The sequence below is a fragment of the Cupressus sempervirens genome, chromosome 1, assembly GCF_028749045.1.
Source record: "Cupressus sempervirens isolate cs-2001-9-10 chromosome 1, ASM2874904v1, whole genome shotgun sequence".
Taxonomy (NCBI): Eukaryota; Viridiplantae; Streptophyta; class Pinopsida; order Cupressales; family Cupressaceae; genus Cupressus; species Cupressus sempervirens.
Genome location: NC_143118.1, coordinates 629278452 through 629291596, shown reverse-complemented (window position 1 = coordinate 629291596; position 13145 = coordinate 629278452). Strand labels below are relative to the sequence as shown.

The window sequence follows — 13145 nt, the reverse complement described above, 5'->3', positions numbered from 1 at the left end:
TTATGGACCTACTAACTCAAATTATTTGATCAACGCATAACATGTCTTGTAAGAAGTTTCTACATTCTTGTGTTCATTTTTTCGATTATGAGTTTTACATTTAACTTTTTACTATTTTATTTTTTATTAATTATTAAGAATTAATTTCTCACACATTTTATGTAGACTTTTTATAATGTGGTATTTAAAGCTCAATTCTACATTTGAATTGATCATTTCTATCCTTGAGATAGCTTATTGATGAAATTTTTATATTCTAAACCAAATCATATGTTAACATCTTATAAAGATGTAATAGCAAAAACATCATAACAAAAAATATTGAATATTTGACAAGAAAGAGAAAAAAAAAAAAATGCTTAAATTCACAACTAAAATATATATAATATTATATCATTAATATCTGTATTAAGAATTACCTCAATATTGATTAGAATTCAAAGTACCACATTTTTAAAAATAACATGTATAAGATAATGTATTTAAAATATAGTTTCTGACTATTTAATTTCTTACAAATTCTTCTCCTATTTAAATTTAGTATTAGTTTTAAAGATAACTTTTGTTTTTGTTTCATTAGAGCTAATATTCCTGACATTTCATATACTATCTACGTAAAGTTATAGCGGCACATAACAGACACAATTTGAAACCATATATATTCTCTCATTTGCAAATTTCCAAATATACTAATTTCTCACAGGTTGAATATACTATCCCCAAATTATTCACGTTTCTTTCGTCTTATGCCAATAGGCAGGGACTCCTGCTCCCACAGAACTCTTGTTTATATTTGAATTAGCCATACTATCTCCCCCCACACTTTCAGTTGATCGAGTGAAAAGGTGTTCAGTTTTCATCACGTTTATCATTTTTTGTTTGAAATAAAATCGACCATATTAAGCTCGAATTGGTCGTTTAATTGAAAATTTGAGTTGTAATTTCAAAAGTCGTAAAAATGTTGCGCAGCAGGGCTCTGGTGTATTCAGGCAGGGCGTTCATTCAGACCATACGAGGCAGAGGCAGAGTAGAGCCGCCTTCACCTTTTCGCAGAGGGCGTTTTCTTGGAGCAGGCCCGATCCCGCAACTTCCTTCTCAGCAAAAGCTCAGAAACAGTGTTTGCCGCTCGTTGGCAACGTCATCGTTTACTGACCGTGTTCCCGACTTCAGCAAGAAGCCTCCCCAGGAGACCGTTTTGCAGGATGGTTGTGATTACGAGCATTGGTTCATCGTTGTGGAGCTTCCCCGGGAAAACATGACCAGAGATGAAATTATCGATCTCTATATCAAGACTCTGGCCCATGTTGTTGGAAGGCAAGGAACTCTTTTCCCATTTCTCAAATTTTCAATAGTGACTGTTACCGGGTTTTTGGCTTTGTATCTCTGTTTTTTCAGTTCATTTGATGTATTTACTTAGGGCTTTGGAGATGTGTTTTGACGGTTTGAAATTTTGGTGTAGTAATTTTAGGGGTTTTTGGTGGATTTTAGCGCATTTTGTGAGCTTCGGATTCTAGGGCTCAATGATCTAAAACCAGATTCAAGTGCAGTTAAAATATGTCTTTGTAGTGGAGTCCAGGGTTTTAGGAATGTAGGTGGGCTTCTATATCTCTGTTTGATCATTATACATTGGAGTTTTATGGATTATTGGTAAATTTCGGGCAGATTACGAAACCCATGTTGTAGTCTAAAGTTAAAAGGTTTATGGTGGCTCCTAGATGATATTGCATGTCGTTACGAATTGGAATGTAGATTTTTGGTTTATCCATGTGGGTTTCGGAGACCAGGGTTTAAAGAATTGTATTTCCAAACATTAAAAAAGGGTTCTGCAGTCCAAGTTTTGCATTAGTATTAGACTATCAGGATAATGCATAGTCATCAAGTTTGGGAGTCTAGGATTTCATGTTATCAAAGTGGATTTCAGTGTCTCTAAACAAGCTTTCGGTTCTAGGGTCTAAGGTTTTAGAGTTTAGAATTCGATTGTTTACGCATAACCGATATGACACCACAGATTATTGACGACACACGATATATCGTGAAGCACGGACTGCTTATTATATCAGATTGTCACACAGAGAAAATATAACGCTACATAATAACACACCAATGATTAAATCTGACGTTTATCGGGATTCTGAAAATGCTCGAGCCACATCTTTCACATTCTCATGTCGATACACCTGTACAGATCAGAGTCTTCATAATTGAAGCTGTTCAAAACTGATAACGATTTGAATGAATAGGAGACCCTTGAATGAATGATTGCCATATATAAGAACCGACGGCAAACCTGACTCATCTCCTGCATGGCAGTGACACATCATACTGATGAGTGACTCAACAAGCACACTGCTATGTCTGCCATCAATGACCGTTACAACAAATAAGGCTTACCAAAGGAGGAGGAAATTGTTGTTTTAAATGAGCGGTGATCTTTCAACTTTATTTACCTGCTGTGCTGTCACTGAGTTGAGCAATGCAATAAAAAAAACCGAAAAAATCGAGAGAAAAGATTAATCATCGTTGGAGAATAACTTTGTCAGAAGAATTTAGACAACGTTTCACATTAGCAGAGAATATAAAGACTCTTCAACATCTCATAGTGCCCAATAGCAGAGAATACATAGCTAATGTCACAGAATCAACACTGGAGCAATTTTAGGTACAGGAATAGCTCAAACATAACACAGAAGCAATTATCACAGGAAAAAGTGTCTCCTGTAGCTGCAACAAGTGTCTCCTGTAGCTACAATCTCTAACAATCCAGTTAGAGAAATTAAAAACAAATGATCACTAAGAAGCTGCTATCAGATATTACTAACAACTTTAGAGTTCAAGTAACTCCTACAATAAAATCTAAGTTGCCAGTTCAGATTTTGGTTCAGATGCGGCTTTGACATTTGGGTTCGAAATTCAATCAAATTTTTTTGGGGCTGGGTTTGGGTTCGTCTGCACAAGAATTTTTATTTTTTGTATATATGTAAAATTATGCTGCAGCAAATAAGTTCATAAACCACTATCTGAAGTGCAGGCGTGTTTTGGGGTTGGGTCAGTTGGATAATAAATAAGATTATATTTATACCAAAAAAGCGCCTTTTCAAAACAATAAAAACATTAAAAAGTCAATCTTTTTTGGTTGCACTGTCAAATTCACTCCAAATTCCTCCCCGACTCTTCCGTCAACTACAAAATTTGCTCAACATTCGCCCAAATTCGTCCATTGCCCGAAAAAGATAATCCGCAGGCAATTCATCAAACAAATGATGAATTTGACAAGAACCGGAACCGACTTCGAATTAGCTACGAATTGAATGTCAAATTTGCATGCTAAGGTGCGAATATGGTAACTTTGAATAAAATCACTACACCAAGTATTTCACAGACACTAAATAAAATATAGGCACGATAAGAATGATCGAGCATTGATCATACACATAGTATCTAAACAGATATAGAATTCTGCTGAAGCACAAATATGATGATCAGACACATACATGATATTGAGATTTGCGGTATATACACCTTCTGAATATTACTGAAATAAAATACTCTTCACAATCACAACAATATAATGACCTTTTTCTCTGCGGAAGTTGCACTCCAGGTTTTCTAATACTAAAAATAGCCACTGCTCCAGATCATAAGCCAACAAGACATAATATCAATATGAGGAGTTGACAACTAAGGAGTCATTACCATTACCATAAATGAATCGGTGACAGTAACACTGAAGAGATGTTAGAGTTTCTCTAGCAATGTACATGAACATGAAGAGAGACTCATACATGGCACATTTTCTTATTGACCTGGAATCCGTGAGTGGTGATTGTTATATTGACCATGAGATGAATCAAGAAGGCATTTGAGCTGGTAGTGATGAGTCAACTAGGATCCACGATAGGCTAACGTAGACAATGAAGAGAATGGAGTGATTGATCTTAAACAAAGGAAGCAATTAAAGATAAATGTGATCATTTATTGACCTAGAATCCGTGAGTGGTGACTGTTATATTGACCATGAGATGAATCAAGAAGCACTTGAGCTGGTAGTGATGAGTCAACTAGGATCCACAATAGGCTAATGTAGACAATGAAGAGAATGGAGTGATTGATTTTAAACGAAGGAAGCAATTAAAGATAAATGTGATCAGCAAATTTGAACTGAGCATCAAGAATGAAGACAACAAGTCCATTATAGGTAAGAATAACATCTCCTGTAGCTACAAATATAACACTCCTTCTTAGCAAAGTAGATATTATTCCAGATTTTCATGTCATCATGATAAATACAATGGCTACAACCATATGTGTCAACCAAAAACCTTTATCACGGATTTGCTCTACGTGATATCGCCATCTCAGCATGACTTTCAATGACCTAGAATCCGTGAGTGGTGACTGTTATATTGACCATGAGATGAATCGAGAAGGCATTTGAGCTGGTAGTGATGAGTCAACTAGGATCCACGATAGGCTAATGTAGACAATGAAGAGAATGGAGTGATTGATCTTAAACAAAGGAAGCAATCAAAGATAAATGTGATCAGCAATTCTGAACTGAGCATCAAGAATGAAGACATCAAGTCCATTATAGGTAAGAATAACATCTCCTGTAGCTACAAATGTAACACTCCCTCTTAGCAAAGTAGATATTATTCCAGATTTTCATGTCATCATGATAAATACAATGGCTACAACCATATGTGTCAACCAAAAACCTTTATCACGGATTCACTTTACGTGATATCGTCATCTCAGCATGACTAGTCCGAGAGGATGAATTACACAAGAGCTTAGCCATGGAGTCTCACACATGAATTCCACTATGGCTACCCCAGGAAGGTGGAACCACCATGGCTACTCCTTGTGGGTGGAATAAGGGTTTTCACCTCAAACTAATGTTGCAGAGAAGAATGCATTAACAAGTGATCGCACCTTGAACTTCTTCGTCACGGAGAAGAACTCATTAACAAGGGATTGCACCTCTAACTTCTCTCTCATAGAGAAGAACTCATTAACAAGGGATTGCACCTTGAATTTCTCCCTCACAAAGAAGAACTCGTCAACAAGAGATTGCACCTCGACCTTCTCCATCACAAAGAAGAACTCATTAACAAGGGATTGCACCTCAAACTTCTCCCTTACAGAGAATAACTCATTAATAAAAGATTGCTCGTTGAACTTCTCCGTCAAGGAGAAGTACCCATTAACAACACATATCAGAAGCACTGAAGCTGAGTCTCTCTCTCAAGAAAGGCTCCCTCTTAGCAGGGGCAACATTCTCATTGCATTGATTATCATAATAAAAGAATTGGTTCCGAGTTTGACCAAACATGCGTTAATGTTATAGTTCAGTTGGAAAAGTTTTGTTGAAAATAAATAGAAATTAATGTAACTATTATTTTCATTTGTGTATATATATATATATATATATATATATATATATATATATATATATATATTATTGTTATTGCATAATAAATTATTTATTTTATATATATATATATATATATATAGTCACATACATACATACATACATACATAACTGTAATATTTATTCATTTACTACTCACTAATAATAATATTATTGTATTTGTCCGACTATCTAGGTATTAGTTTGACCAACTAAATCACATGTTTGTCTGACTGACTGTTGGTTGGTAATCTATAAATTAAATTATGGTTGTTTGTACTAATCAAATGGTGACTGCCATGTACCTGATGGGACATGACTCCACAGTGGATTCACTCCCATTAGGGATGTGACTCCCCAAATCAGTATATGCAAAGGTGCATCGCCCCGTGTTTGAACATCAATGAACAAATACATTGTGATTACCAAAGTTCCAGATTACTGGTTGACAACACGGTACAGCCTGCCATAACAACGAACACATTAAGTATTTACCGAAGTCAAACCTTACACAATCAAGTACACTCCTTTATAAAGTACCAAGTGGATTGGCTCATAACCTGCAGTCTACCAAGTTAGGATAAAGACAAACAAGGTCCCCATTGTGTAAAGATTTTATCAAAATCAACATATGTATTGATCGCACATATATAATACCTTTATGTATAAATCTTTCAAAAGGCTTAAGTATATAGTGAAATAAATTGGATAAATCTGATCACCAAAAAATTAACATGGTATTAGAGCGGGCCTAAGAGATGATCCTGATTAGAGTAATTTATCCAATGCACTCAAATATTCTTAAACTCTACATCTGCCAAAATGGTGAATGGTATGAGACTAGAGGACAAACTCGAAGGTGACTTAAATTTTTCAGAATGGAAATTGTGCATAATGTTAATCTTGAAGGAGCATGATCTAAAACAGTTTATTGAAAAATTAGATCAACCACCCAAGGGGGTGATGAATTGAGTAGATGAGAAAAAGACAATACTAAGGCTATGAAATTACTAGTTGATGGTGTTAAGGATCATGTACTTTTCGTCATTACAAAACTAGACACAACACATGAAATGTTCAAGCACTTGAAGAGATGTTTGAGATAAAGCAAATACCAGCAGAATTCTCACACTAAATGACAAAATCTCTAACATTAAGATGAATAAAGGAGAGTCCATCGCTTCATATTTTATGAGGATAATAAAGCTGAGGAACAAACTCTCTACAATTGGTCACATCTATGATGACAAAGAATTAACCATGATAGCACTAAAAGGACTGCCACCATCATGGGAAACTTATAGACAAGGAGTATGTTCTCAATCCAAGCTTCCTGAACTTGATCGACTTAAGGCAGATTGCATACAAGAGGAGTGTATGTTAATATCTCGAGGAATTGGTGATACTTCTACTGGAGGTGATATTTAGATTCTCACAACTCAAGTTGATAAAAGGAAGACACTTAAGTTCAAAGGGAAAAGGAAACATATAGACTACTCTAAAATGCAATGCTTTAGATGTGATAACTATGGTCACTCAACAGTACAATGCCCTGATAGATTGAAACATCAAGCACCCTTTGCCAAAGTCAGAAAATCTTATACAGATTTAGAGAGATGTCCATTCTAAAAAACTTCAAAACATCCATACGACATGTGAAATATTGGATTAAGAGGAAGTTCTCTATTCTCTATCATTGTCACCTAACCTATTGCAAAATAAATGTGGAATACTTTCAAAGTGAACTTGTCATGTTACAATTTCTGAGAGAGTCTCAGAATAATTGATTATTGTGCTATATTATTTATAAATGTCATGTTATAACTATGTGAGCCTGTGTACATCATAAGAAAGTGACAATTTTCAAATGATCATCACTCCTGTTTGCAAAAGTTAGCTAAAGGTGACGATCTTATAATAACTTAAATCATGATATACATTTTATGCAAGTGTTGAAACAAATCATGATAAATTATATTTTGTAAATGAACAACTAAGTGTTAGATGCCATTTACTTGACGGTCTATGAGTTTTTTGAAGGTATTTGGTGAATATCATGTGTTGATATTCAGCAGACCATTACCTAGAGTATTTGGTGAATATCATATGCTAATATTTTGGAGGCCAATACTCATGATATCAAATGTGATACCAGAATGGTTTGATCAAAAATATCCTTAAAATTGTGCCATTCTTAATATCATCAATGGTTTAATATTGATCAAATTGTTTATCCATCTATACTAAGAGGGAGTGTTAATGTTATAGTTCAGTTAGATAAAATGTTGTTGAAAATAAATAGAAATATATGTAACTATTATTTTCATTTATGTATATATAAATTATTGTTATTGCATAGTAAATTATTTGTAATGTATATATTCACACATACATACATACATACATCCATATAATTGTAATAGTTATTCATTTACTACTCAATAATAATAACATTATATTTGTCCAACTATCTAAATATTAGTTTGACCAACTAAATCACATGTTTACTTGACTGACTGTTGGTCGGTAATCTATTAATTAAATTATTGTTGTTTGTACTAACCAAATGGTGACTCCGGAGCCACATACCCGATAGGACGCGACTCCACGGTGGAGTCACTCCCATTAGGGATGTGACTCCCCAAATCAGTATATACAAAGGTGCATTGACTTGTGTTTGAACATCAACGAACATATACATTGCGATTACCAAAGTTCTTGATTACTGGTCGACAACATGGTACAGTCTGAAATAACAACAAACACATCAAACATTTACTAATGTCTTCATTCTATCAGTACTTGTTGTTGTTGTTTGTTTGAGGATCGCTACAAATATAATAGCATTGTCATAATATTTTGTTATGTGTATTTCAAGTGCAGCAACCTCTTGCATTTATACGTGGTTTAAGACAAGAAGAGACGAGACATGTTTTTTCATTAATTTAGTATTTAGGATTAATAATTAGACAATAATTATTATAAGATTACATACATATATACACACACATTAATTGTCTAGTGACTATTAATCAGAATAATCAGTCATACCAATGTATCTCATGGTTAAATTATTCCGATTGAACTTACAACATTAACGCTCCCTCTTAGCTAGGGAGGATAAACACACGACCATATATTACCACAATGTAATATAAGAATATCTTTGATCAGAAGATATTCAACATTTTGATATCATGAGTATTGGCCTGCAAAATATCAACATGTGATATTCATCAATTACTCAATAAGGTTTAATATTACATTTGATATCATGAATATTGATCTTCCACAATATCGACATTATATTCACCAAGTACTCAAAAAGGTTTGATATCACATCTGATATCATTAGTATTGGTCTTCTAGAATATCGACACATGATATTCACCAAGTACTAAAAAATGTTTATAAGGTATGTGCACACGCATTCTCATGATGCGCACCATATAAACATCCACCATGCAAAGTATACTCTACCATGATCTGTATAGACATCATAAGATATCCATCATAATAGAAAATTAAGTTATTGTAAGATCGTCAGCTTTCAATAACTTCTACAAATACAAGCGATGATCATCTGGAAGTTGTCACATCCTCATGATGGACATAGGCAGTAGGCCCTTTAAGGTCATATAGTCACACACAAGGACTTTCAAACTCCCTTTGAAAATCAATCATCTGAGCTCCTCAACCAAAGTTGTCTTTGACGAACTGTCATACTCCCTTTGAATCTGATATGATCAAAATCTTCAAAGATCAACTGAAATATATCCTCAATCCACTCCTTTAGACAAATGATTTAGACTCCTTCTGAACATCAATATCAATCCTCCTTTTCCTGCAAGAACATTCTTAGAGGAAAAGATCGAGGCAAATAGCTCTTATAGTACATATAAAAATATGAATAAGAGAGAGACTAGACAAGTAAAAAAGGTAGTTTGCAAAATATAATAATTTGAAAATACTTCTCTTATCTTCAGTTCGAAGTGATTATCTTCCTTCTATTAAATTGACGTGGATGCCCTTTTCTTCTTTTCTTATCATGCAATTAAAAGTTAGACTTAAGGTAAGAATCACCCAATAATAAATTTAACTTAAATCTTTTATTGTTGATAACTCTTATTTCTTAATTCATTTTACCTTATTTACTCTCTTCCTTTTCCTTTGTAACTTGAGAGTCTACGTCGCATGGGAACTCAAACATGTAGGATATTCAATCCCTTAAAAATTCATTTTTGCCCTTTTTTCATCTTTCTGAAGGATATGTTACATGACATATCATTTCCATTGTATATTGTGAAAGATACAAGTATACAATCACCTTATGTTCTTTCCTTACATTTTGAATGCTACGCCCATTATATTCTCCCATTTTGCATATTGTATTTAATAAATTCCATCCCAACATGGCATATGAATGACTTGATACTTATGTGTATTGGGTCTGTACCCAAGTCTGAAACTCCTTTAAGCTTTCGTTTATTTTTATATGCCCAACATACTTGCTAATACTTTGTTGCCCGATCTACTGCTGCTGGGGTGCCTAGGTATGATAGGATTTATCTTAACAAGCTCATGATTACATCTTACCTTCTTGTGGGGCTTGCATTGCCCCCTAAACGTGCACTCCATGCTATCTGCTAGATAGGGACTGCTATCCACGTGACTCCAGTTGTTGTTGGATACTATGCGAAGGAACACTATGTTGTTTGGGATTAGTTCCTCCCGTTTTCGATGCATTATTCCCTTTATAATATATCAAACTGTCTGTGCTATGTATTAAGGGTTCGATAACTCATGTCAGCCAAGAAATTATTACAGTGAGATCCGCATACGGTCATAGAGGAACTCGAATGCTACGGAGCCTTCTTGTCTGGATACAATAACTCAGCACAGCTAATTTGCTCTGGAGCCTTCCCATTTAGATATATGTAATTTACATTACTTTGCTAAGAAGGTTACACATCAGTCGCTGGATGCCATGGTGTTCGATCGTCTTCCCCTTTTGGATGTTGGTCCATTGCCTTACAGATCGCTTCATATCACATTTATTGACTAAGCTCATAGCTGAGAAAGCTTTCATGCAATGTGGTGGAACTGTCAAAATTTGGCAAATTTTAGAATCACAAATATCATGCCAAAGGGAGAATTTTCAGATTTTACCTGCTACTTATGCTTAAACAATGTATTAATCAAGAAAGTGTTGGAAACTCGTGATTATGTAATGCCATTAATGAGCCAGATCACAAGTGTCAGCATCACTGCCAAAAGATGGATTAAAAAAGAAGATGCAGTACTTTTATCACAACTATGCATAATGAATGATAGAGGATTCAATCAGAAACATACAGGCAGTTGCAGCAGGGTGATATATGGAAGTTTATTCATAACTATTTCGTCACTATATATGCCAGACTCATGGGGAATGCATGAGCAATGTATTCAGTTTATCAACAATGCTCCTGCCATACATATAGATATTAAGACTTAATTATTACTCAGATAATGTGTTGAACCCTGAAGCATATTCAGGCCGCACATTGACTATAACTAGAGACTATTCAGGGACAAGAGAGTAAAAACTTAAAAGGACCAATGAAAATATTCAGAGCAATGATATTACTTTTTACAGAAAAGTATGGAAACTCTAGAAAACTGCTTTTTAATATGATCCTCCTGGTACAGGGATACTACACTTGGTAGAGGGTATAAGTTACAATGGTTCTGAATCTTGTGCTGGCTTTTACAAACATCCTGTAAATTATTAATTTGATATATCTGAACAAAAGTATCAACATCCCTCTACCTGACTTGAAGACAGGGCAGATTTTAAAAGTGGAATAAGCCTTGGTAAAGCATGTGAAATCTGGAAGTGACTAATGTATTTTCTGGTGTATTTATGAGAAAAACATCAGACTATTTGTTCTGCTTAGCATTGATTGGGCATCAGACCATGCATAATTTGCATTTTTTGAATGTAGCCATGCATGAGATGAGGCACTTTGAATATATGGAACAGATATGAGATCCTTGTTATGTGAATTAAAAAGCATTCAAAGCAATCTGCACATGAGGAATATGATTCCAGAACTGGAAGGTGTTACAGTTTCTTTACTTTGAAGTTCTCCAAGGGATAATTACAGGGGTTTTCCATGATTCAGAACGGCAGAGCAGTAAAGTTGTCTTCCTATCAGCTGATGGTGATGCAGCGAAGAGCATACACTTGGAGCATGTTCATTGTACACGATATATCTTGTATAGTCTAGCAATGGAAATAAATAATAGTCAAAGATATCAAAAGATATTTCTGCTGTGAGTAAATATTTACAAAGATGTATGACAATTCATTGTTATTACTTCAGCTCGGTGACATGTAATACGGAGCAAAGAATGATTTATATTGCAATTACCATAACGCTTGATCATGGAGCCTGAAAATTTATCATACGAATTGCCATTTGAATATTTTGTATCTAATTATATTGTATGTTTTCTTTTTGTTTTGCAGGTCCATAAACGCACAATATAGGAGCCTATCATCTCATGAATTTGAGATAAGAGTTTTCCAGATTAAAGAGGAGTTGGCAGGTGTGAAGCCCAATATGTTGGAAAGGTGCGAGAGAGTATCATGGTCGAAGCAGAGGAACTGTCGGGCCTGAGATGTTGGAATGATACTACAAATACAAAATATGTAATGCCCCGCTAGGGAACCCAAGAGAAATTATTCTATAATGTCACTAAGTTTGCTAAACATTTGTTTTAAAGATTAAAACAAACAAGAGATAACATAGTGGAAGCAATAACTCATATACATACATAAGCAATACAATAACAATTACATCTCTCAAGGGTTCCGTAACATTGAATCACACACAAATTTTATTAAGATTAAATTTGATAAGGAAACAAAGTCCCTGTCATAGAATAACCATAAGTACGAAATCACATGAAAGAATATGCAAGTACATAAGGTGCCACATGGCATAATCATCCTCTGTACAAGTCACAAGGTATGAAATGCTAAGAGAATATACATCATGATAAGATACAACATCTCATAGGATCTCAAATAATCAAAGTACAATATACCAGAATATGACCATAGAATATAATCACAAGATAAGAAGAATAGGACAACTACACAAGGTATAACCAGCATCAACATCTAGCTGTCAGATCTCAATGGTATAAAAAACACTCCACCCGACCTCGTGGAACCTAAATGGCCCACTCCCACCATGCTTAGGAGATATTCTCAAGTCCCAAACATATAACAATCGAAAAGTCATAACAAGAATCTAGGTCAAGGAACCCTGATAGCAATCTATCTCAAAGGTACCGAATGCACAAGTAACATCTAATCCTAGAGGCAACAGAGACACTTAGAAAACCTAATATGTATGTGGGCAAGTGTCATCACGAGTGAACTCAAAGGTTACCCTGGCAGTCTCTTTGGACTCCGGCTCCCTAGTGACTCTATGTGGCATTTGTATCCTTTCTAATAGACAAGGCATACTAACGAGGCAAGGTCGCAACCAAACATCCTCTCTACTCCCGTCCTAGCTTGTACTAGCATTCGAGGCATGAGCGAGGTAATACATTGACTCTTGTTAATTCATTTTAATCCCATTAATGAAACGTTATCACTTATTAATACAACTTACAATGGGTTACCAAGCAACCTCTTTAGGGCTCTGACCTCCATTGCAAACCACTTCCCAGCATTCAC

General features: G+C 34.9%; 1 protein-coding gene across 1 annotated transcript in view; it reads left to right on the top strand.

Annotated features, from left to right (window-relative positions):
• The first annotated feature begins 819 nt into the window (after positions 1-819).
• LOC149579496 (multiple organellar RNA editing factor 8, chloroplastic/mitochondrial-like) overlaps positions 820-13145 on the top strand; it is a 39161-nt gene continuing 26835 nt past the window's right edge. The window contains exon 1 of the mRNA XM_089833217.1: positions 820-1314. Coding sequence (XP_089689343.1) covers positions 959-1314 — 356 coding nt within the window. The 5' untranslated portion in view covers positions 820-958. The remainder of the gene's footprint in view (positions 1315-13145) is intronic.